Raw genomic sequence first — 23,877 nt, forward strand, 5'->3', positions numbered from 1 at the left:
TCAGGAAAGGCTTCCCTCTATTTCAAATACATACAGGCAAACATTTCCATCTATGTGTCGCATCTTCATAGATGCAACTTAAGATTTCACATTCAATTGGGTTAAACTAAAAAGGCAGATACTGTATTTAGTAAATTTGTTAATTAACAGGAACTACTTTAAATCTCTCAAAATCATTAGACAACCAAGGACAGTCGGTGTCTATTGTTACTGTCATGGTGTTGGTATGTGATATGTAAATAAACTGAAGAATATTTGGAATTGGTAGTTTGATGTGGTATGGATGCTTGAATGAACTGATATTAATAATGATATTGATAGCCCGTCTTTTTGAAGATGATGGTCTATAAAAGGAGATAAGATACATGATGTCCTAATACTGTACATGCTCATATACACTGTGGTTTATACTTACACCATCTGACAGGAAGTATTCGGCCCTCTCAGTACGGTCTTCTCAATTGATTGTGATTCACAAAAAAATGTCTAATCCTGGAAAAAAAATTATATTTTCCATATTTAGCGTATCCTATTGACATATCTACAAAGAAGAGATGCATGTCGTTACTCGGGACATCATCAACATAAAAATAAAACATAATCTTTTCTGCTCCTTTAAGTCAGGAACTGCAAAACACCAATGGTGTGTGAAAAGAAATCAATCAGTGGGTAATCAGTGGGTAAAGTCCATTTAACAGTACAAACAAAAAAAATTAAAAAAAATCAGTCTGAAGGAGCACCGCCTTTGTGTGCCTCTGTTGAAAACGAATGCACAGTTAACCATCTTCTGCACACAAGGGGACAGAATTAAAACTAGAACTCAAACACATCATTTTGCTTCTTCGCCAGCTTGGCCACCTCCTGCCGGATAGCCTGCACGAGTGCAGAGGTGGAGAGGCTGCTCAGGGGCATACTGTCCATGTCCTTCACCACCTGGTGCAGGCTTTGCTGGGATGCTGTGCTACGGGCAGTGGGTGGCTGCTCCAGTGCCTTGTTATATTGCAGGGGCAGCCTGGTGGGGCTCCCCTGTGGGTAGCGAGGATGAGGAAAAGCCTCTACGTACCCAGGCAGGGGCACCTGGAACACAGGGTAGACATGAAATCAGTAATACAGCGACTTTATATTATTACTACCCACGAAACAAATGGCAGCTAATTAAATAATTAGAAGGATATATAGGAGTATTTGTGATAGTTTTTTTTTTTTTTTTGCTGAGTGAACATTTTTTATTTTGCACCACTATTTTAGAAAGAATTAAATGGGTGATAAGGGAACATGTAGACAATTCTATCTGGGAAAAATCATTTTAAATGAACCAAAATAACAGGGAAAGTAATGAGTGTGGAGATCTATTGTGCGAGTGTATGATACTGAAATGGACTTTGGTTCAAACAGTGTTTGAACTCCAAAATGGACTACTTTTGAATGTTGATACAAAATCTTCAAGTGTCAGATTTACACCACAAGAAAGAAAAAAAGTAAAAAGTAAAATAGGTGGTCATTTAGGAAATGTGCTCAACTACCCCGGTATTTTGTTGTGTCCAACGCCAGCCATAAATTCAGATCAGCAAATGGTTTCTAATTGACACTGGTTCTGCAAAAAGACACTGCGTGAAGGCATCTGGTTGAAACAGGCAAACAGACAGGGAAAAAAAGAGAACATTCCATACAAACAAGGAAACTCCTGTGCAGGGGAGGGAGGGTAACATGGGTTATAACAGATCCAACAGAATGAATGGAACCCGTCTTATTTTAATAAAAAAAAGCGGAGGAGGAGGTAGGAGGTAGGAGGTTTGTTGTTTAATGAGGCCCGGTCCCTTTCAAGGCTAGATAGGAATATGTCAGTGCCATAGTGAGATGGTCTGCAAAAGACAATGTTTTAATACAGAGAGGCAATCTCACCTACACATGACATATATGTTTCTGAGTGTTTATTCCTTTTTTAGACCTAGCTGTTGCAGTGATGCAGCTCACTTTCTGGCTCAGTAGGGTGACCAGAAGTTGTTGGGAATACAACAATCACAATCAATTTTTTTTTTTTTTACAGTTTTATTAGATTGCATTAAATTATTTAATTAAAAAGTATAGAATTAAATTGGCTGGTATAAAGCCAGAACACTGGCTTTCTGATGTCTCTGCAAGAGTCCAAAATAACAACACTTACTGATTGAGTCTAAACGCGCTACTGCACTAACGAGAGAAAAACAAAGAGCTTATTTTCTTTTCGAACCTGTTCACGCTCAGGATATAGCCTTACTTTTGCAAGAAATTTCACAATAGTCACTTAGAATAGTTTATTTTTCGGAAAATTTAAAGTTAAGTTATTAGGACAAATATCTGTTGGTGCACTTGGACAAATGCTTGAAAACTGCGACTGTCTTGATTTAATCAAGACATCTTGTCACGTTACCCTACCTCTATAAATTGCCCATCTTTCAGTTAATGATCTATTTATTTTTTAGGGGGATTGATTGGGTGCTTCCTAAGCAAGCAAAATAGGCTTCCTTACAGAGTCTGCCCACTGTGGCGGCACATCCTCAGGTTCAGGTGGATAGGACATCCAGGAGGGACTGTGGTAGGAGGTGGTTGGTGTGGAGACAAAGTATTCTGAGTAGCCGGGCCTGGTGGCTGGGATGGCGTAGACGGCTGTTATTGGGTTTCCTACAGAGGAGAGAGGCTGATGTTCACTGATGAATGTATTTCAGGGGGATGTATTACTATACTTGAAAAATGTATTTTGGCATTATGTGTTTCTTTTAAAATGCAAAGTCATCTCCTCATACTGTATGCTTACCTGAGTAGTTGGACACAGGCTGCTCTGCAGTGATAGATGGAAGTGCTGCTCTAGTTGTTGGCCCATATGGGTTGTTGTCATGTTGACTCTGCATTTCAGTGACAGATGTCTCTGAGCTCCTTCCCTTAGGCCCCAAGTCAGAAGTGGAACTAAGTTGGACAGAGATTGCAGAGACATGAACGTGGAGTTACTAAAATACTTGGTCAGTACCACTAGATGGCAGACACTCCATGTGGAAAAGTGAGTACCTTATTAACATTCTTGCCATCTCTCAATGCACTAGTTCAATATTCAAATTTAAACAAGGCCTAAAATCACTCTGGCCACCTGGTGAATATCTAGTCCCTGAACACGAATTTGAATGTGAATAAATGTGGAATATCTGATGGGCTTTGGCATGCTAAAGACAGTGTATGTTTGTATGTCTGTGTCTGCCTACATCTGTGTCAGTGTGTGTGCATATGTGAGACCGATTTAGCCTTACCGTCGTAAGGAGGTCCCAGGTGGAGGTCCAGTGCGAGGTGGTAAAGGGGGAGGAGAGCCCATGGCCATCTCAGGAAGCTGGGTGAAGCGAAAGGCCTTAAACAGATAGTGAAAGGCATTTTATGTTACATAAACTATCTAACACAGTTCTTAAGAGAGGGGAAATAATCTCATCACACTTACCGGTTTGGGCAGGCTGCATTGATACATTTCTGCACCATAGGATGGTACCCACTGCAGGCCTCCCCGTCCACAGCTCATTGTACCAGGGGCGCTGGTCACCACGTCGGCGTAGGGGAGGGGAGGCGGCGCGGGGCTGTACTGGTCAGAAGGTGGGTGGTGGTGACGGGAGTGCCTTCCGGATGTGGACTGCCCCCCTGAAGCCAGACTGAACGCTTCCTCCAGCAACAGGTGCATCTGCTGTCGCACTTCATCAATGGACGGCTGCGAGCTCAGAGTGGATGTCTCCGAGGGGCCTTTCAAGCCCCGGCCATACATGTATTCCCGCGGCCCCATGAGGCGGTCAACATTCGTCTCCTCAATCAACTCAGGCTCAGTCTAAAACATATACAAACACATTTACAAGAGAATATGAATTGAGACTCAACACACACAATACAAAGAAACAGTATAAGCTATTTCATAAAACAATGTACAAGGGATCTGCATGAGAAGCAAACACAGTTACAGTACACACAACATGGAATCTTTTATACATACAAGAATAAAAGGATATGAAAATTGGGCACAATTTTAAGTAATAGTTTTATAGTGATGCTTGAGTGGGTAAATCTGTAGCAGCAGCCACATGGGGAGGGGACACATGGGACATCAACAGCTTCACCTAAAGAAAGCTGGAAAGTTGCAAGTTCTATAATGTCTCCTGGCATTGTCTCAGTGGGTTGTTGACAGGGTGCTGACTGAGCTGGATGAGGCGGTTTTATGTTACGCACATGTTTCTGAGACTAGTCAACTGGATGAGTTTGATCCAGCTGTGTTACTGCATGGTCAGAGGAGGCTCAGTCAGCAGAACCAGTTACTTTGTTTCAGTGCATGCTAACCTTTTCTATACTTACTTACTATACTAAGCAATCCAACAATACGTAAGAAGTTGCTGGAGGTCTATTGTATGTGTGCTAATGCTATTCTGTATCTTCCCTCTCTGTTTCTCTTTTCTTATCTACACTACAGTATACATGGTATCTCTATCATCCTGTCTCCCATGTATATTCATTGCATGTTAATTATTTACCTGCCATTTCACTCAATCTTTACATGCTATTCCTCACATTTTTTAAAGTTCCTCCATCTTTTCATATCCTGTTCTCTTTCTCCATCTCCCAACACCTGTTTCAATCTATCCAGTCCTTATATTCAGTGATAAATGAATACCAGTTGAGGATGCCCTACTTCCTGTGTGAATAGAGGGTAGCCACAGGAGACCTAGCGTGGTGCACCTCGTAAATCAGTCCTCTCTGCAACACGGAATGGCAGAGGCTTGCATCTATAGTTATGGGGCTTGCCACACTAGTCCCATTGTAATGAAGAGGGCAAGGAGTTCTGAAAAGGACCATGTAGCTTCTACTGGCTATTGTGCTATATTTCTAACAGAGCTGAACAGTTAGCTACAAAGAGTTTAAGCACAGAAAATACAAGATGACCAAGAGTCATGATAATGGGATGTCAGAATCAAAGAACTACTATTAGTCTGGATAATCTTAATTTGTAAAGCTTGTCAATAGTCTTCTGTTATTGAATTCTGAATTCTGTTTGTCATGTTAAGATGTGGCATTTTGCTCATGGCACCTCCCTGTCATCCTAAGAGTCTAAATTAAATGCACAATCAGCAGACATTTGACTTGCAATAGTAGGAAAAGCACAGGTCCATATAATACCTTGTTTATTTACCATCTAAGCGTCCCAGTAAGCCATGCCAGTGAGCCAGCACAACAATACCAGAGCCAGTTACACCTGTGTTTTTCCTGCTCTGACTGGTCAAAATGGATAGCAGTTCAGTGAAATATTTCTATCGCTGCTCATATATTTTTTAGGACAGCTCAGAATGAAAATACTTTTTAGGAATGGTCTGCTCGATTACTCTCGGAAACTCACATACTAGTATTCTGACTTCATGACAGAAAGAGCCCTACACAGAGCCATAATGGAACAATAAAAGAGTGGAGGCATAAACCAGCCATCCTGAGACGCATTACAAATCAAAATGACAGGACCTTATAAATCTTAACTCTTAATTATTAATGAACCACTTCTCTTCCCTCGCTTGCTGTGGCACACTTGAAACCACACCTGAGTAGAAGACGTCTGATTTTTAGCTCAGCGGCTGCACAGCAGAGATGGCAAAAGTACTCACTTCCCGTACTTAAGTAGAAGTACAGATACTTGTGTTAAAAATTACTCTGGTAAAAGTAGAAGTACTGATTTAACTTCTTTACTTAAGTAAAAGTAACAAAGTACAGGCTTTGAAATGTACTTAAAGTATAAAAGTAAAAGTAGCCTTGCGAATGACAACCACTTTTTAAACAAAGCTACCTGGACCACACACGTTACTAGAGTGCAAGATGAGAAACTTCAGTGGACATAAAAACCAGGCTCTTTATATGCCATTGTCTACATTTTAAATGGATGTCTGCCAAACATCACATATATGATTATTGTGACAGAGACTGGGACTCCAGCTTAATAAGATTCGGACTGAGTAGCAAGATATGAATTCAATTGTGATTCTGTGAGAATTCACAGATCCAGTTTCTCTTTTTTAATCGTCCCCTTAACATTTAAAGGAATCTACATGTATGTGTGTGTGCTCAAATATAGAAAGAAAATAAAGGATACAATATGAATTACTAAACATAGATTAATTAAGAAGTTCCCCATACTTTTAGAGTTACACAGCACATTGGCCAGGAGTCATACTTGACGCCTCCTAGCCTATCTCAAACATCTCTCTCAGATAAGGCCAGGGATGATTGGGAATGTCTTGCTGCTTGTCTGCCTAATCTCTGGGATCTCTGTTTTCTTCATTTTCAATCATGTCGCCGTCCATACTACTAGTGCTAACGTTACCACCATCAAGCTGCAATTATTTGCTGCAAATGAATGCAGAATGCGGCCAAATCTGTCGAGTCGTCTTGTAGTGGTGCGTTACATGCAACGTAGCCTACAGTATATTCCCATCCAATTAGATTGAATTCGGTATGGATCACGTGAAAAATAATAACGGTAACTCCAGTGAAATTATTTGAAACTTGCTAGTGAGGATTAGATTAGGACCGTATTTAAAGCTGATGCTGGTTTCAAACTTCGCCCCCAGGTGTGTCTGTAAAACACGGACAGAGACAACTTCTTTCTTTTGATGCATTACAAGCAACGTGAAACCTAGCTAACAGGTGAAGAACACAAACAACTAAATCACTAGCTAACCTACTTTAACTGTGCAGGAACTATAGACCAATACAACAACAGGCTTACATTAACTGACAACATAAGTTATACTACTTACAGTTCTCAAGGACGCACACACACGATCTCAACTGATTATCCTCCGGACAGCAGATTCTCTTTCTTTTTTCTCACTTTTTTCTGTGTGGCGCACGCGCCCGCTCGCGGTGTGAGGCGCGTGTCCGCGCTATTCTCCGACATTACGACCTCTTGTACAAAACTAAAGTAACGAGCCAATTTTAAAAATGTAAGGAGTAGAAAGTACCGATATTCGTGTTAAAATGTAAGGAGTAAAAGTAAAAAGTCGCCACAAAAAAAAATAGTAAAGTAAAGTAGAAATATCCGAAATATCTACTTAAGTACAGTAACGAAGTATTTGTACTTCGTTACTTCCCATCTCTGCTGCACAGTGCCTTACATATGGGCATAAGGCATAGATTTAGCACCGACAAGCTCTGATTGATAATATTGTCTATTTTTACATTCCATCTTACTAGATTGAAAAAAAAAATTTTTTTTTATTATCATCATCTGAATTTGGTGACAAGCATATAAGCATATAAGTGAACACATATTCGTATTTAATTAGTACAATAATTAGTATCATTATTACCTGATAAGTTAAAGGTTTACCTTATATCATTTAAAAAGTAACAACACTTACTTTGTGTTAGTGATGTTTTTAAAATGGTAAACATTAATTCCTTTGGAAAGTTTAACTGCATCTTGTCGGCAGACAGAGTCACTTGGTGGTGTGACTCACATCATAGCCGCTGTTGCGGATGCCTCTCCTTGGTCTCTCCCTCATAACAAGCATGTCCATCTCTGTTCCTCCAGGACTGGGACTACTCAGACTCTGTCTGCTGCGATAGGCCGTCTGCCCTACCTGCGAGTGCCTGTCAATTGGAGTAAAAGGTGGATTTAGTACAAATCAGACGTGGGGTATTATTCACAGAAATCCTATCAATTCAGCTTTCTTACTTTTCAGCCATGGTTTCAGAGTGTCTGCCAGTGATGTATCGGATTCCCTTTCAAAAAAAGGTACATAAAGTTGTGATGTAAAACCAAATGCATACAGTATGTTAGGATAGCTCATAAGGGCATCAAGTAAAAGAGCTGAATCAACAGTTTAAATAATATTGTTGTGCCATATGCCAGGTATGAGGATATCCTTGAGGTGTTGCACAGCAAGTGCAATACTGATAAAGAAAAAATAAATTTGTTGAACAAAACAACAACGTACAATCAATGACATCAAGGACCAGATGCATATCAGCAAACCTGCTTTGAAATGATCACTTTAGTTAGGCAAAGCATGGTGTTGGTGTAAGTGATCATTTGCCAGTTCACCTCCTGGGCACTGCCAGGTGCTCTTGAGCAAGGCACCGTACCCCCCCAACCGCTCAGGGTGCTGGTCCAGTACTGGCAGCCCACTCACTCTGACACCTCTCCATTTGTGCATGAATAGGTCCTGAGCATGTGTGTGTGTATTTCAGGCCTGTGTGTAGTGATTTCTAACAAAACAGAGTGTAAATTGTAATTTCCCCACTGGGGATCAATAAACAGTATAAATTAAATTAAATGTATAAATTAAATTAAATTATCTTGCTCACCATTGTGGGATATAAAAATTCAACCCTTCGCTAAGTCAAAACACAAGCCAAAATTAAAATGTTACTTTCCGCTCTGAAGGGAGCTACAGTATTGTGGCTAAATTGTACTCTTATGTGTGGCTCTGAGTCTGTAATAACCAAAGACTCTGTCCATCTTTATGTGCATCTGTAAAGCAGAAGCTGGACAGAACCAGCATAGTGGCCCGTCGGACACCCTGCCAATCCTCTTATCTCTATTATGGAAGCTCAGGACTTGGATCAAACTAATCAGAAAGGCTTGATGGGTCTCTCGCTACTGACTGCTGACAGGATAATGAAAACATTAGAGACAGTTTTAATTATCTATAAGCCAATTAGCAACATGGTTAGAAACCCAATCCACATTTTAACTGCCATGTCACCTGCAGCACTTTGTGACTGCTCGAATTGTACCCTCACACACTTGTGTTTACACTCATGCCAAACCCTGGTTCCACTTGCTTTTCCACTCTCCCCTCACCTCCTGTGAGACTTGACATAAGTGGAACCTCGCTCATCATCAGGCTCCAGTGGTCTGCCATGCTCACCGGCTGCCCTCTCATGGCCGTGCCGCTGTCTCTGCGCCACAGCTCGACCGCTTCCGTCTGCGGAGGGGAAGTCATAAAATCCCTTCCTCTTAGCCTTCAGTCTCAGCTTGTTCCTGTAGTGCTCTATGTCTGACTTCTGCTTCAGAGCCAAGTTCACCTGCAAAGAGGAAAGAGCGCAGGACGCAAAGACACATGTGGAGATCAGAATGAAAAGCAGACACAAGGTTGTTTTTGCTGCATGTGGTATGATTCTGCTTTGTCCTAAAAGGCATGTGTGACTAAAAGATCAGAGGGAATAAGAAGCTCTGAAAATGAAACTGTTATGTAATAATCCAAGTCAGAAAGATTCAGACCATATCGATTACTTTTCATGATTATTATATTGCTTAAAAATAAAACAGAAAGTGTCTTGCATAAATTGTTTCTAGTTGTTCCATGATCTAGTGATAAAAGTCACTTTACTGTAGAGGTTGTCTTATATCATTTTCTGAGAAAAAACCCTTGGATATATATATATATATATAAAAAATCCTATTTTCCTTTATCATATTTTTCAATATAAGATGACCTATTGTGACCTCTAGGATCATCACAGCCTGATGAAACTCAACAAACTAGAGACCTAGGGAATTCAGTTGATGTATGGATTTCCTATGTATAGACAATAAGGGGGTTTGTGTGTATGTGAAATAACCAAAACTTTGGCAGAAAATAGTGAGCTCATCTTCATCGCTGATAATAAGAAGCTGGTGGAGAAAACAGCGCTTCATGGCCTTTAATACATCTGTGTTAAATTTGTTCAAGTAAAGGCCGTTTTACAGTTGTGCGGAGGCTCCACGCAGTGCTCTCACCGTAGCCTACGTAAGTGGCCTGATGTTTATACTGGTGTGTGCGTCGAGCCGGCATGTTTGTGTGTGAGTGGGTGATAGAGCGAGGGAGAAGTGAGAGAGTGACGGCGATTAGCTTTGGAGCGAGTACTGACTCTAGAGTCATAGTGAGAGAAACAAAGAAGGAAAACCAGGAAATGAGCCGGGGGAAATGCAACGCTACCAAGCCACGGCCGAGCGACATGCATCGCTGCAACGTGTAGTTAAATTTTTCGAGAGGTGCGCGGATACGGCATAGGGTCCGGTGTAGACGCAGAGGGGTCTGCGGGGCTACGCCGTCGATTTTACGCACGACTATAAAATGGCCTTAAGTCTGTGCAACTCTGAATGGATGCGTGCATGTGCATCACCTCTCCATTGACGATGGCAGAGTCCTGGCTGCGGTCAGAGGATGCAGGGTGTGTGTAGTGGGGCTGAGCCGCCGTGGGCTTTATGGAAATAAGCTGCAGGGAGCCAGAGGAGGTGTCATATGGATCTGAAGAACAGAGAGGGAGTTCACTCACAAAGAGACTACAGATACCTCTAATCATTACATAGCCAGTCAAAAGAGGAACAAACTGTCACACTCCCTCTTTGTCTCTCTGCCTCCCCCCACCTCTCTCTCATCACCTTGTCTCTCTGTGGGACACTGTGGGATTACGTCAAACATCCGCCGTCTGTGTCAGCAAATGAAGTGGTGGACGAACAGACGACAGATCACAAAAGATAGTGTTGGCTTCAAAAGGTTGTGGCAATGCATCTCTGTGATAGATGAAAGAACTGACTTTGCACTTTTATTCCTTATCTGACATTAGACAAACTGGATTCAATTCTAGTTTCCCTTAACTCAGCTGATGAATTATTCAAATCCACCCATTAAGAAAATCATAATATAGCGAGCTCGATCCAATTTACAAGCAGGGTATATGAATTTGATTAATTTGACTCACTCCCACCACATGTGGAACATTTAGAAGCAGCGGACAAGAATAGAACAGCGAATGGTTCAACGTCTGAACGGCTTTTACTTAAACTGCACAGCCTCTTAGAAGAGCACATGGTGTGTGACTTCATGTTGCCTTTCTTCAGTTTTGCATTAGTGGATGTGTGAGTGTGTATGTGTTTCTGCCAGTGTCACAGCATCCACTAGTCTGACATACTGTATCATGTCAGCAGAGTGTCTGTCTCATGCATATTCATCGGGTCCATCACTGCTTATTGCTGAGTGGCTACCTTTCTGGCTGTAAAAAAAAAAAGCTGCTGTGGCAGTGGATTCCTCTTATGGTACCTGTGTGCATGAGAAACAGAGGCTGGAAGAGCGTTTCACGCAGGAGAGAATGGAAAAAAGATTTTTGTGACACACCTGACCTTGTCTGCAAAGGAGCTGTAGAATAAATAATTTGTATTTGCATGTGTGTGTGACTCTCACCTTCCCTCTTGCGCGTCTCCTCCTTTGTCAGTTTCTGCTGTGCTGTGACTTTCAGCACTGTCAAGCCCCTACCGGAATTCAGCTTCTCTGATTCGTTGCTGATGACGGAACCGTCCTCACTCGGCAACTTGCTGCAAGTAACCATAGCAACAGGAAAAGGCGGTGAGCTCTCCGGAAGCTGGGCTCACAGCCAGGTTATGTCATCCCTCCCTTAAACAACCTCACCCCCCTTGTACGTGTTTGTGTTTTGTACATTAACCTGCATGTTTTGATTAATAAACTTGCATATTTGTCTGTGGATGTGTCTCTACTACATTCTGCATGGATGCAGATTTCTAAACGTGTGTGCGTTTATGTCCAGTGTGAAGCAAGACTGGTTCTTTTATTAATTGGACAAACAATTGCTTTATCCAATTCTTGTTTCACTAGCTTCAAACGCTGTACTGTAGTTGGAATTAGAGCTGATCAAGCAGCGGCTCAGAGGACCACGAGGCTGACAGTGACATCAAAGCACCGTGGTCTATCCCCTTATTGTCTGGTAAAAATGATAACAGCAAAGAGAGTCAGAGGAACAGCGGCTGCCCTCCCTGCTCTCGTTGAGGCAGTGTGGCAGAGAGTTAGCCCCGTGCTTTAGCCAAAGACGTATAATAATTAATTGAGGTGTACAGATTACGTTTACATTGGCTTTTTGAGAGGATTGCATGTTTGATCCTGTGTTGGTGTTTAGAAGCTAACAGATGTGTGACCTTGGTACACATGAAAGGATTTCAAAGAGGAAGAAGCAAATTAGACATGATGTTTTTAAATGTGTTTGTATTCAATATGCATAACAGCAATCTAGACCTGAATTCCTGAATTCATAAGTTCTCCTTTTTAAATCCTTTTGAAGTGAAACAATAATTTACAAAAATGTAACCTCCCAGAATCATCCCACAAGTTTCTCTTTGTCTGTCAGGTCTCAACAGGCATTTTGGGAGAGATGTCATTTCAAACCAGCTGTACAACAGGTGAATGACAGGTTGCACTTTCAGTCCTAAGTAAACAAGAACTCTGAGCCAGCACCTGATTAAAAGATTTGATCGTCTGTTATTGGTCTTGGCATCAAGTAGAAAGCTAAAATCATGTTGCACTTGCAGGTCAGCTGCTTTTCCACAAGCTATATCAATTTTTTTTAAATGTACTAGGCTACATACACATAGTATGTAGCCTAGTACATTTTTTAACAGTATATCTAATCTCTTGGGTATCAGTTATGATAGTTACTATCTCTGGGAACTTTCAGAAGAAACATTAAAGAACAAGCTTGTTATGTCTTGGGATAATAGCATATGGCTGGTTGAAAACCGAATAGGAATGATGACTTAAGACTTGATCTCATAAAAAGAAGGGAACCTTAGACCAACAGTTTGATAAAAAACAAACAAATTAAAAACGGTTGCTGCCTCAGGAGTCTCAAAATCATTACTGCAGGACCTCCAGTCTATAGATTCCCTATTCTGTCACACACTATACATTTAATTTGATTTCAGAATCCTGCATGGCTTTGAAAAATGATGCCCTTTTGCGTTCCTCGATTAAATAATTTAGCATTAGTTAACATGGCAATTCATTTCGAAACAGCGCTACTAACTGTCAGATTAGGAAAATGGTCAATTTCACCTGCCCACACACAGAACTCTGTTAATGACCACCCATCACTCAGCATCAGGGTAGAATGAGGACAGACAATAGGGCTAGAGGGATTCTTGTGTTTTATCATCCTGCCTCTCTCTATGTAACCCAGGAGCTTTCTGACAGAGCAGTGGTGCAATTGTTAAGATAAAACACATATACTGTAAGCAAATGTACTACCCTTTGGGAGGATGCTTGCCTTCAGTCTCATTTGAAGGAAAAACCTTAGACTATTTCTAATTTAAGATAATTCAAATGATTATCATCTGTTAGAGGAAGCAACATGTTTCCTTCTAACATACTAACATGTTAACTGAGACAAATAAAGCTCAGACTTACAAAAGTTGAGCCGAGTGTGAAAATCACTTAGCTGAGCCTCAGAGCCTGGTAAGCTGAGTTTGAGAAATGTACAGAACAGAGGATAAATACTTTTGATTCAGGTAAAAACATGGCTTTTCCTCTGTGCCACCTTCACAATAAAACACTTCAGGATTTAAGATTTCATTTTCATTTTTCAATCATGGACCCATTAAAATCTCAAGCATTGCAGGAAATACCGTTATGAGCGAGAGAACGATAACAGATAGAAAATGATTTACATTCAGATGTCCGCAGGATCTCAGTTAGCCGCTTCGTGCAGCTCTTCATCGTTTGCAAATGTTAACGGGACATGCCAGCTAGCTTCCACTTTCCGAGTGGAATACAAACTAGACAGCAGAACAGGTCCTCCAGTTGTTAAGTGTTGGCTTAAATTGTTAAAAGATGATAGCTAACGCTACAAGGCCCGTTTAAGAGAAAAAATTTCTTGTGTCAATGTTCATAGGGTTTTGAATTTAATAGTGCACCACGGAAGCTATAGCGTGTCTCCTAGCAACGTCGGTAGGTGTCAGTCAAACTCGGGAGCTGTTTCCACAGATATGTCCAAAAACGGTTTCATCCTAGTTATGCACGATAGCTGCAGTATTATAGTTTATTATATTATTATTATATTATAGTATAAAGTATATTCTTTCTTACACAAAAAGTGAGGAGAATTCGAATTTCAATTTGACCCTTAAATGCACTTCAGTATGCTAACTTTAAACACCATAATAATCATGCACATCATCTAGATAATATTAAGATTTTATTTTACTAAATGATAATAAGTATTGTATTCTTCGATCTTCAGTTTGCAGTGAGTCTTTTGTCCCTGAAATTATGAAAATTGTCTAAGCTTCGTGGGTTAATTAAGATAAAAAAAAATGTTTATCCTTTTTTCACAATTTTAAAAGTTTTTGTGAAGATTACAGCCTGAGGAGGTGATTATGTGTAGATATGATGATACCTCTTGTGTTTGTCAGAGGTGAGGCTTTTCTTGTTGGCAGTTCCGTCTTGCTGCAGGGCCTTTTCTAGTGAAAGTGGCGTGTCCCGAATTTGTAGAGACATCACAAGGGTATCCTGACTTGCAGGCAGGGTCTCCTCATCTCCTCCCTGTTGGCCCAGGTGCTGCTTGGCATAGTCAAAACCCTGGACTGGCTGATTGACAGGGGTTGAGTGAAAATGGAAAAAGACAAAAGAGACAGCTTTAACTAAGATTGATTTCTATTCACATTATACCAGTGGTCATATAGTGTAATTGTTGACAGGAGAAACAAAGAGATATATATTAGCTAACCAGAAGTGTCACATAGACAGCCATCTCAAAATAGAGTTATATCTTATATCTACAGTAAAGTATCTTTTTAAGAGATGTCCAGAAGACTTAAGGAACAGAACTGGGATTACTGCGCTGCAGTGCCTTGAAATAGATAAGCACAGATTCAACTGAGGCCCTTTTTCATCTTCATCCAAATTCTCGTCAAATAAATGACCCGCAGTGGGTGGTGACAAGATGAGATCTGCAGACTCTCACAGAAATCTAGTAGCAAAGTTAAACGTTAGAGGATAAAAGGGAGGAGGAAAAGGAGTCATGGTGTTCTACCTAACACTGGATGTCAACATGTTTATAGTAAAGATAAGGGCCAAAACCAAACACAAACACTGAAATATTTAGGACTAATCTCAATGCAGTGTCATAAATTGTCAGAGACACAGCACTTCCTCAATGCAGCCAAGCCGGGCCACAAAATCAATATGTGATACACCCCCGACTGAAGAACATGCATCCTCTCTCTTCCTATAGAGCACACACACACACACACACACACACACACACACACACACACACACACACACACACACACACACACACACACACACACACACACACACACACACACACACACACACACACACACACACACACACACACACATAGAGAGCGAGCAAAGATTTTCTTTGGATCCAGTTTTCTCACTACTACAACTAAAAGTGCTACTGCAGCTGCTCTCAAAAGTGGAAACTAACAAGGGTCTATGATGAAAGTGTTTGGCTTACAGACATTGCAGGTAATACAGAAGAGGCAGTGAAAGAGCCTCATTTAAATGTTTAGGAGTCACTCTATCTTTGAGCAGTTTAAGAATACCTTCTTGTTTTTTACATAACTTAGTAGAAAAAAGCAGTAATATACTCCAATATCTACCCAGAATGTGAAGGTTTGTCAGAAGCAACCCAATCGTATTTCATATCTGATTGAATTAAGCTTTTTGGTGGTTTTTACATGATGAGACTTTGCAGGACTTTAGATGTTGCGTAGTGATAACTGCTCTGAAAGTAGCAGTGGTAGTTTAATATAGAAGATTTTTTTTTTTTTCTCTCAAATGAAATCTCATAAATAAAGGAGTGGGATGTGCTGAGTGTTATACTCTGCATTTCCATTCATCTACATTGACATATGACAGGGAAGAGAAAAAAAAAACCACAGACGGTGGAGATGGAGAGATAACTTTGATTAGGACACTCTTGATGCAACAACGGTGGAAACAGCTTTCAATTTTCTCTACACAAAATAAACAAGTGACAGTACACACACATTCACACACTCATTCTGCTTGAAATTATTATTTTTTTTCCATAATAACCATTCTCTGTAAAAGCTTCTTTCAAACGTGCCATTTGGAGACTGCTATAAGAAGAATAGGCAATACCAAGCTTTCATCCAAGAAAATCTCATTGTGAAAGGCGCTGGTGCATCCTTAGTTTCCATCAGCACAGTAGGATTTATTGAAATATATCATAGGTGATGTCTGCCCAGAATCCTGTTCAAATCCCACTGTTGGCACAGTTAAGCTCTGATGATGAAAACACAGATCAGTAATGAGAGGAAATACAGAAAGGCAGATACCTGGTGATAATAGCCCACATCTCTCCGATATGCCATCTGAAAACAAGAGAAGATATTTTTGTTTTGGTGTGTTGGTGTGTGAGTGTGCTCAAGTTTCAAGATTGACTAGGATTCTAGCAGTGCATTAACACAGGTTATACAGACAGCAGTTAGTAGATAATAATTAATATAACACAAAAACATAAAATTCTGTATACCAAGGTCAATCACACATTGATCACTGCAGACGCTCATTACTCAGCGACACATACTGAACCACAGTCCCACTGTAGCTATAAAGTCACAAACACCTACTCTAAGGCTGCAGCTACTGATCATTTCCATTGATTAATCTGTTGATTAGTTTCTCAATTAATTGTGTTGTTTATAAAATATCAGAAACTGGCCATCATAATTTCCAAGAGCCGATGTCTTTAAAAATGTCTTGTTTTGTCCAACAGTCCAAAACCCCAACACATGATGTTAATATAGACTACTACTAATAATAATAATAATAATAATAATAATAATAATAATAAAAAACCAAGAAAAGCTTCAATTATCAAAATTGTGAAGCTTGAAAAATGATTGAAACAATAACTTGATTATCAAAATGGTTTCAGCTACAGCCTACATAGACACAGACAGACCGATAGATGGAAAGAAAGATAGATACCTTAGCTCGGGGATTGAGGTTGCCGATGGCATCAGCTTTAAAGTCATTTTTATTCTTCCTGCACAGCACAGCTGTGATTATGATGATAATGAGTGTTACTACGGCGATGGGGGCCAACACTGCAGCTAATATCCAAAGGTTATTAGGAGGGTTCTTGACCACAGCTGTAAAAACAAAAACACTTTTTCACAATCATCACTTCATTACATGGCTTCCAGTGGACTCTAAACACTACATGATAACAGTCAGTCCACTGGTAGTATAATACACAGCCCACTTTTCCTGCTAAAGCATCCATCACACCCACGCTGCCTACAGCTCAACCTGATATACGGTGTGCTTGATTCAGCTATTATAGGCAACGATCTATAAGAGAATGCAGCATGCCCTCTCTCTTTCTCTCCCTCTCTCCTGGCCAGCTCTGTCTCATACACTCCCCCCATCAACCCTTCTCTTAGCAGTGAGCAGCACTGCAGCCCAAACAAACACTGTCCCGCCGGGAGCATTTCAGAGAGACTAGAGAGCGAAGAGCTTTCTCAACCTTTTTCTTTTACTTCCCTCAGCCCAGCACCAGCATAAGTCATGCGTTTTGGTTTGCATGTCTATCTGTCTGTCATTGTTTTTGTCTATTTGCCAAATGCTAGAAGGATGCTGTGCTTACGCTCTGCTTGCAGCTGGACAAAGTAGCCCAGGGTGAGCGCCATGGTCTGAGAATCCACTGTGTTCAGGACCTTGGCAGCTGACGTGCCCGATAAAGGAACGCCATTGTGCTGGACGTAGTAGGTCATCTCTGCCGGATTCTTCGACCCTGACACCCTACGGATACTCACCATCTGATTAGAAAAGAAGTCAATATCAGCTGTTAATGAATGGCTGGTTCTGTGGTTAGGAAGCGGCTTACATTTCAGAAAGGAAAACAAAAGTAAAACCATGCATTTAAGTGTGGAGTCTCATGAGAGGAAAAACTACATGGACAGTAGAGAGTAAAAGCTTAGTAAAACATTCAACCTCTGGCTTGTTTTGAATAGCAATTTGCAGATGATGAGCTGAGAACCTCCCTAATTATCAAGGGCTGACCACAAGTAATCATGCAAGTGTGTTCATCAAAGTGTACATCTAATGAAATATTCATACTGTAAGAAATAAGCCAACAAAACTATTGGATTAATGCGTTCATTAGACTTCGGACTAACAAGCCAGGGCATTCAGGCAATACATCAGAATAAGATATGATTTACTGTTTACACTCTTTAACCCTGAGCATCGCAGACTGTTTGTTCTTCCAGTAAAAATCTGACTTGGCATTCCCCGTGGGCTGCCGTGCCAGTTTCTTACCTGGACGGTGAAGCTGCCTACAGCAGTGGCTCGTCTGAAACGAGTGCCCTGCTGCCCTGCCAACACAAACAGCTCTGCCAGCCGCTGCTCCATTAGACTGGCAAAGCTTTGGTACTGTCCCTCCAGGCTGGCGTTATCCACGTCCTGGATCACTGGAAATGTAGACGAAAGAAAGAGGATGGCCAGATTGTTGTTAAGAGAGAAAAATAAGTTGTTGGGGAGGAAAGAGAGTCGCGCGAAGAATAAAGGGGCAAAATTAGAAATGTGAATGTGTTAGACAAATACACACTTTGACACACAGTATACAGTATGTTCCCTTATTTACTCTAAAAGCACAATTACACTGTTGACAATAACTAGGCCATCCAACCCAGTCGCAGTAGCACTACAATAAGCTGTAAGGGCCTTATGGGAAGCTCATCTTGCTCTGTGTCTGATGAATATGTAGGTTGGCAAGTTATTATTAGCTATAACTTGATAACTTGATAAGCTAATGACACATTTGGCCTGTGCTTTCTGGAAGCTTGTCTTCCTGTCCCCTAGTGGTCAAACATCACCTCATGCAGCTTTAATCTATTCCGTTTTATCAACAGTTGAAAAGCAATAATCCTGGTTGTACATCTTGCTCAGTGTGAGTAAAATCCATTATATAGGGGATGGCCTTGAACTGACTCAGCCTCTCGTCGCAGTAAGTGCAGGGTTAAGAGCCACACAGGCTGATCTGAAAGGCCCATCCATTACACAGTATACTATAGCAGTGTGGGTGCCCTTGAACACTGTGAAATGTATGTGGCTGGGTACATGTAGCCATTAATAAAGCCAACAGAGGAAATACTAAACAACAAACAATCCAGGAGTCATGTGCATCTCACTGCTCCAGTGAAATGTGACATTTTAGATTAAGATTAAATTAAGATGGGTTTAAGCTTCCATAAATAGCGCCAATTCACAATTCTAAAGGTACATTTATTTCACATACAGTACATCCTGTTCAGGTGTTTTTGTATTATGAAGCAGTAAAGAAATAGTCTACTATTGGAGATTCATAAGCAGATAGTAAAGTCAATTACACACAATAAGAAGGTGTATTAATACTATTCTGTATTAAAACATTTGTTTTTCTGTATTAAAAATGTTTTCTATATTAAAACATTTTTTTAAACAATGATACAGCTACTTACCAGTAATAACCCAGAAGTCTCGGGTAGCAATGGAGGTGTTGAGATTGTGATACTCCAGTGCTGCAAGGACATGAAAAGATAATAATTTCATCCTATCAGTGTCAATCATTAATCAATCATTAATCTTCATGCCTTAAAATTTTCAATTTACTCATCAATCTTCACAAAACTGTTTTACTACTTCTACTTCTGACTTATTTTGTGTAGAGAAGTTCACATTCAATAGTCAAATGCAATGGTTTGATTTTTACTGTAGCGAAAGAGAATATATAAAAAAATGATTGTAACAAAGTGTAATTGAACATGAAAAGACATAGGGTGAAGATGCAAGATAAAAAAAACTAGAGTAGAGTAGTAGAGTTACATCCAATTTATTACATGAGCCTCTTTTCACACTGCAATTTCGTTTACTGTACATATGCCTTTTCAAATTTGAAGATGCGTGTCAACAAAGAGCTGCAGCCTTTCTATTAGTCAGCACAACCAGTCTTCAATCTTAAAACATGCACCAAAAATAATCAAGAACAATCATTTGATTTTCACTGCTGCAACTGTTATCATTGCCACAATTGGTGGTCTTGCTAGCCAGACATTTGTTATATGAGGCAGCAGTGCTTATGAACCTGGGCCAAATGTATGAAACCCTCTGAAATGTCTTGTGGAGAAGGGAAACAGTGTTGTATGGTTGAAATCTCAGTTTATTATTATTATTACCACTGCATGTCAGACAAATACAGAAGCAAGGAGAGCTTTCAGCTGCCTGAGATCTGGTTGTCTCTGTATTCTTTTACATCCATTTCCTGCCTGATTGGGCTCTTGTGCTGGAGGCTGGTGCAGTGTTTGGGGGAATGCTGTATCACTGGCCTGTGAAAGCTGGTTCGCTACAGAAATGTACACTCAGGCATGACAGCGGAGAGGAGAGAGGTGGGGAGGGAGCAGGGTGAGAGGGACAGTAAGGGCTTTAGCATTGTTAATGGATAGAGCTGCGGGGCTGTCAGCAAAATCTGTCCAACATTGTCTATAAGTTTGAATCATGTGGAACATTGGTCAGCGAGGAGACTCTGCTGTTGTGTGACGAGAGCCTGGGGGATACATTTGTACAGCATTTATAAGTCATTCCAAGAAGGGGAGACAAAGTTTCAATTCATAGACAGAAAGCTATTTTTTGCATCAGCACTTGGGTTATAGTTTTCAATAATTTTTATCGTGTAAAAAGAGAGATTTTGCAAACAGCTCCACTCATATTCCACCTGAGAGAAATTATTAAAGAGCAGAGGGGGAGTAAAAAAAACAGCTGAGCCGGCCAGCCAGCCTACACAAGCGCCACAGGAACGACGGAGTACTCGGTGGTGTGAGATTCTGGGCCTTTTCTGTCAGAGCAGAGCCCAAGGTGGTATGAGAATCCCCCACTGTTAATTATTTACTGCCATAATTGCCTTTGAAGTGAGGAGGCAGCCACTGCCAGCATATGCTCACACCTCCTGCGAACAGTGTAATATTACTACAGCGGCAAGGCTTCAAAGAAACAAACAAAGAGCAAAATCACTGTCACACACTCTCATTCTTTCTTTTGATTTCCTGTCTTCCTGGATTCTTCTCTGTGTCAGTTTATGCTCTCTTGGAGTCCCATCTTGGTATTGAGTTGCCTCTCTTGCTGCCTCCCTCTCTTTCTCTACTCCCCAACTGAATCATCCTGCCCGTGGGTAACTTCACTTTCTAACTTAATTCAATCACAACACGAAATGAGTTTAATGTAATGCTCTCTAGCAGAAATCCTATTCATCTTGATTTTAACTGTGTGTAAACCGAAACTGCTATCTGCCCTCAGTTACACTGATACGCTGTATGCCAATCCAGGAGCTGCATCCCTCGAAGACTGGATTCAAATGATGATGTTTTGGAGGAAACAACCACCAAATTTTATATCTTATATCTGTATCTTCTGTGGCCCTCAGTATCCCATATTCCATTGCAGGTTTGTCAACTGTGTAAAGGAGCATTGGAGCGGCCGCATCAGCTTGTGAAGTGGGGAAATATTACATGGCCATGTCTTGTTTACCAGGTATTTGGTTCAGTTGGTCATCAGTCCCCTATAAATACATCACATCTGGACCAATGACAAAGCCACTACATGAGGTAAATAACGGAGGCCTGGCAAAAAACTCCACAGTCTGTTTTTGTAAGTAGCCTGGACATCCATTTATCTCTAACACCAGGTCACAGGGTGTTATAGCGCACTAACACACCATTTATTTTGGTCTCTGTGCAGTTAGATGTCTAATTGAGGAAAGAAGCTGTTTCAGCTTCACATCCCAGAAAGGACATATCAGCCCCTGAATTGGGAAACAGTGTGTGTCTTTCCAGATATTATCTAACATATTCAAGTCTTGACTGAACATGAACTTTTTTTAACAGCAGTTTAAAATTAAAATTGTTTTGACATTCTGTAATTAGACATTACAGAAATGAGAAATTGAGAAATGTGTAGCCCATTTACCCACTTGGCTCAGCAAAGGATAACAGAAAAGTAAAAATAAAAAATACTTTCAAGATTGGGCTCAGCTAGATGGTTATAGAGGAAAGCTCCTGGCCTAATTCCTGGCTCAAGCGTCGATTGCTGTGATCCTGAGCATGATCTTGGATAGTCTATGGTCTGTCTTGTCAAACTGACCAATGCCTGGAGAAATTAAAGCACTGCAGCTGGTTAGAAACCATTACAATTAAGCTAGCAAGACTTATTTCTGCTAGAATAGAAACCTAACCAGAGGTGCAATTTCCAATCCAGTGGCTGGCTCTGAATTTCAAAGTCTGCATGACCCAGTGTGTCTTTATATAGATTTTCACCAGACCTCCTTGAGCTTTATAAGAAAGGGATTACATTATGCAAGACGCTGAGGCCCCTTTATGCAAACATAACCTACAACACTGTCTACACAGAAGGCATCGTGGGAGCAGCACATTAGCAGAGCAGCAGTTCAGTCCACTGTCATTGTCTACACAGGATGTTTTCAGGCACAGTAGTGAGTGTAGGTTATCTGCCCAATCACTGCAAATAGAAGCGTAAAACAAAAGAAAATAGACTTGAAATTCAAACATCCGCTTTGGGTTGCGGTATACACACGGGTGAAACTGTGTGTAAAAGGAGCTTAAATGCCTATATCAGCTGCAGGTTCCTAGTTCTTTTGCTGAACCTATATTCTGAATGTACTGTGAACGAAGTCAAGCAAAACACTGAATCTCTCCTTCAGGGATCAATAAAGTACCATAAAAGTGATGTCTAATTTGTATCTCAGAGTTCTGCATCTTCCAGATCTCTCTCTATTGAGCAGTCCAGTACATATGACACTGGAAACAGGCAACATATTGGGACTCTACTAAGATTGTTGTTTAGACTACTGCTGATTCCCTGTCACTCTTCATTTGTTTTTCTCTGAGCACAACTGTAACAAAGTTGGAATGCTTGCCTGTGTATGCCCTGAAAGGAGGCTGAGATGAAAGGCACGCGCTTATTTGTGTCCTTGCATCAACTATCTTTAAGTGACTCAATCATTAAAAAACAACTGTGAACGTGAAAGCAGCAGAACAGTCACGAACATCCAATTACTGAGAAACTGGACGTCAGTCAGGCTTGGCAGGATCGCCTAGATAGATCTTCTGAGATAGTCCGGTCCATTTGAATGCAAAACAATGCTCAGACAACAACTATTTTCACGACATTAAATCCACTGCAGTTTCTAAAGTTGGATCCAGTCTTAATTACTACTAATATAGGCAATCGATATAGAAGTTCCTTTGACCAAAGGTCTAAAACTGAAGATATGAGATCAGCATGCTTTGTGAGACAAAGTCTGAAAAGATTATATTGAACCTTGTTCAACACAAGGAAAAAACTAGTAGAAGCACAGCAGTTTCTTTTTCTTGAATCTAATTTGTATTTGGAGAAGAAATCATACCCAAGAAAACACAAGAACTACTGCTGGTGTCTCTTCTTGTACGGCTGTTAAATTACCCACAAACAGAAATTTTTTGGAGTGCAAATTGTAACTTACGCTCAGCAATCATAAGTGGTGGATAGAAGAGGAAGTAGCCCACCAGCTCAGCTGACAGCTGACCAAGGAGGTTTGAGGCAGTGGTGCCATTAAGGAAGAAAGTCCCATTCCTCACAGTGTAGACCAATGACACAGCAGGAGAGCCTGCAGCCTGGGAGACACTCAGCATCTGGGAGGACAAAAAAACAGGAAGAGTAGAGGCTCACAGTCAGAAGAGGGCACAGAAAAACAAAGGCATAACCACATAAAACATTTGGGATTACATTACCTTAATGTGCAAATCTTAAAGATTAGTACAAATCTTGTTCAACAAATAGACAGTAGAGATGACAAACATTTAAAAAAATCAATTGCTGTCTTGGATCAACAAATATGAAAATGATCAAGAAACACAAAGGCTGGGAAATTGGCAAAGCATGAAAGAGTGCAACAATAGTGGAGTATTAGCTTTAATATAGGGTGCACTTTAATGTGGCAGCTCATTAAAATTATACAAACATTGCTTCCCTAA

General features: G+C 40.6%; 1 protein-coding gene across 2 annotated transcripts in view; it reads right to left on the bottom strand.

The window, feature by feature from the left end:
• Positions 1 to 23,877, bottom strand: part of kiaa1549lb (KIAA1549-like b) — a 61,761-nt gene continuing 37,884 nt past the window's right edge. Inside the window, exons 7-23 of one of the 2 annotated variants that reach the window (XM_039794164.1) lie at positions 23,367 to 23,535; positions 19,318 to 19,377; positions 18,137 to 18,288; positions 17,463 to 17,634; positions 16,802 to 16,965; positions 16,147 to 16,182; positions 14,209 to 14,399; positions 11,211 to 11,341; positions 10,153 to 10,277; positions 8,849 to 9,072; positions 7,500 to 7,632; positions 3,461 to 3,835; positions 3,279 to 3,373; positions 2,795 to 2,943; positions 2,510 to 2,661; positions 1,524 to 1,594; positions 943 to 1,077 (exon numbers count right to left, since the gene is read on the bottom strand). In XM_039794164.1, coding sequence (XP_039650098.1) covers positions 1,565 to 1,594; positions 2,510 to 2,661; positions 2,795 to 2,943; positions 3,279 to 3,373; positions 3,461 to 3,835; positions 7,500 to 7,632; positions 8,849 to 9,072; positions 10,153 to 10,277; positions 11,211 to 11,341; positions 14,209 to 14,399; positions 16,147 to 16,182; positions 16,802 to 16,965; positions 17,463 to 17,634; positions 18,137 to 18,288; positions 19,318 to 19,377; positions 23,367 to 23,535 — 2,358 coding nt within the window. In that variant the 3' untranslated portion in view covers positions 943 to 1,077; positions 1,524 to 1,564. Of the gene's footprint in view, positions 1,078 to 1,523; positions 1,595 to 2,509; positions 2,662 to 2,794; positions 2,944 to 3,278; positions 3,374 to 3,460; positions 3,836 to 7,499; positions 7,633 to 8,848; positions 9,073 to 10,152; positions 10,278 to 11,210; positions 11,342 to 14,208; positions 14,400 to 16,146; positions 16,183 to 16,801; positions 16,966 to 17,462; positions 17,635 to 18,136; positions 18,289 to 19,317; positions 19,378 to 23,366; positions 23,536 to 23,877 lie in introns of both variants that reach the window. The other variant, XM_039794163.1, reaches the window with a different exon arrangement.

Source organism: Perca fluviatilis, chromosome 3, assembly GCF_010015445.1.
Source record: "Perca fluviatilis chromosome 3, GENO_Pfluv_1.0, whole genome shotgun sequence".
In the NCBI taxonomy this organism is placed as follows: Eukaryota; Metazoa; Chordata; class Actinopteri; order Perciformes; family Percidae; genus Perca; species Perca fluviatilis.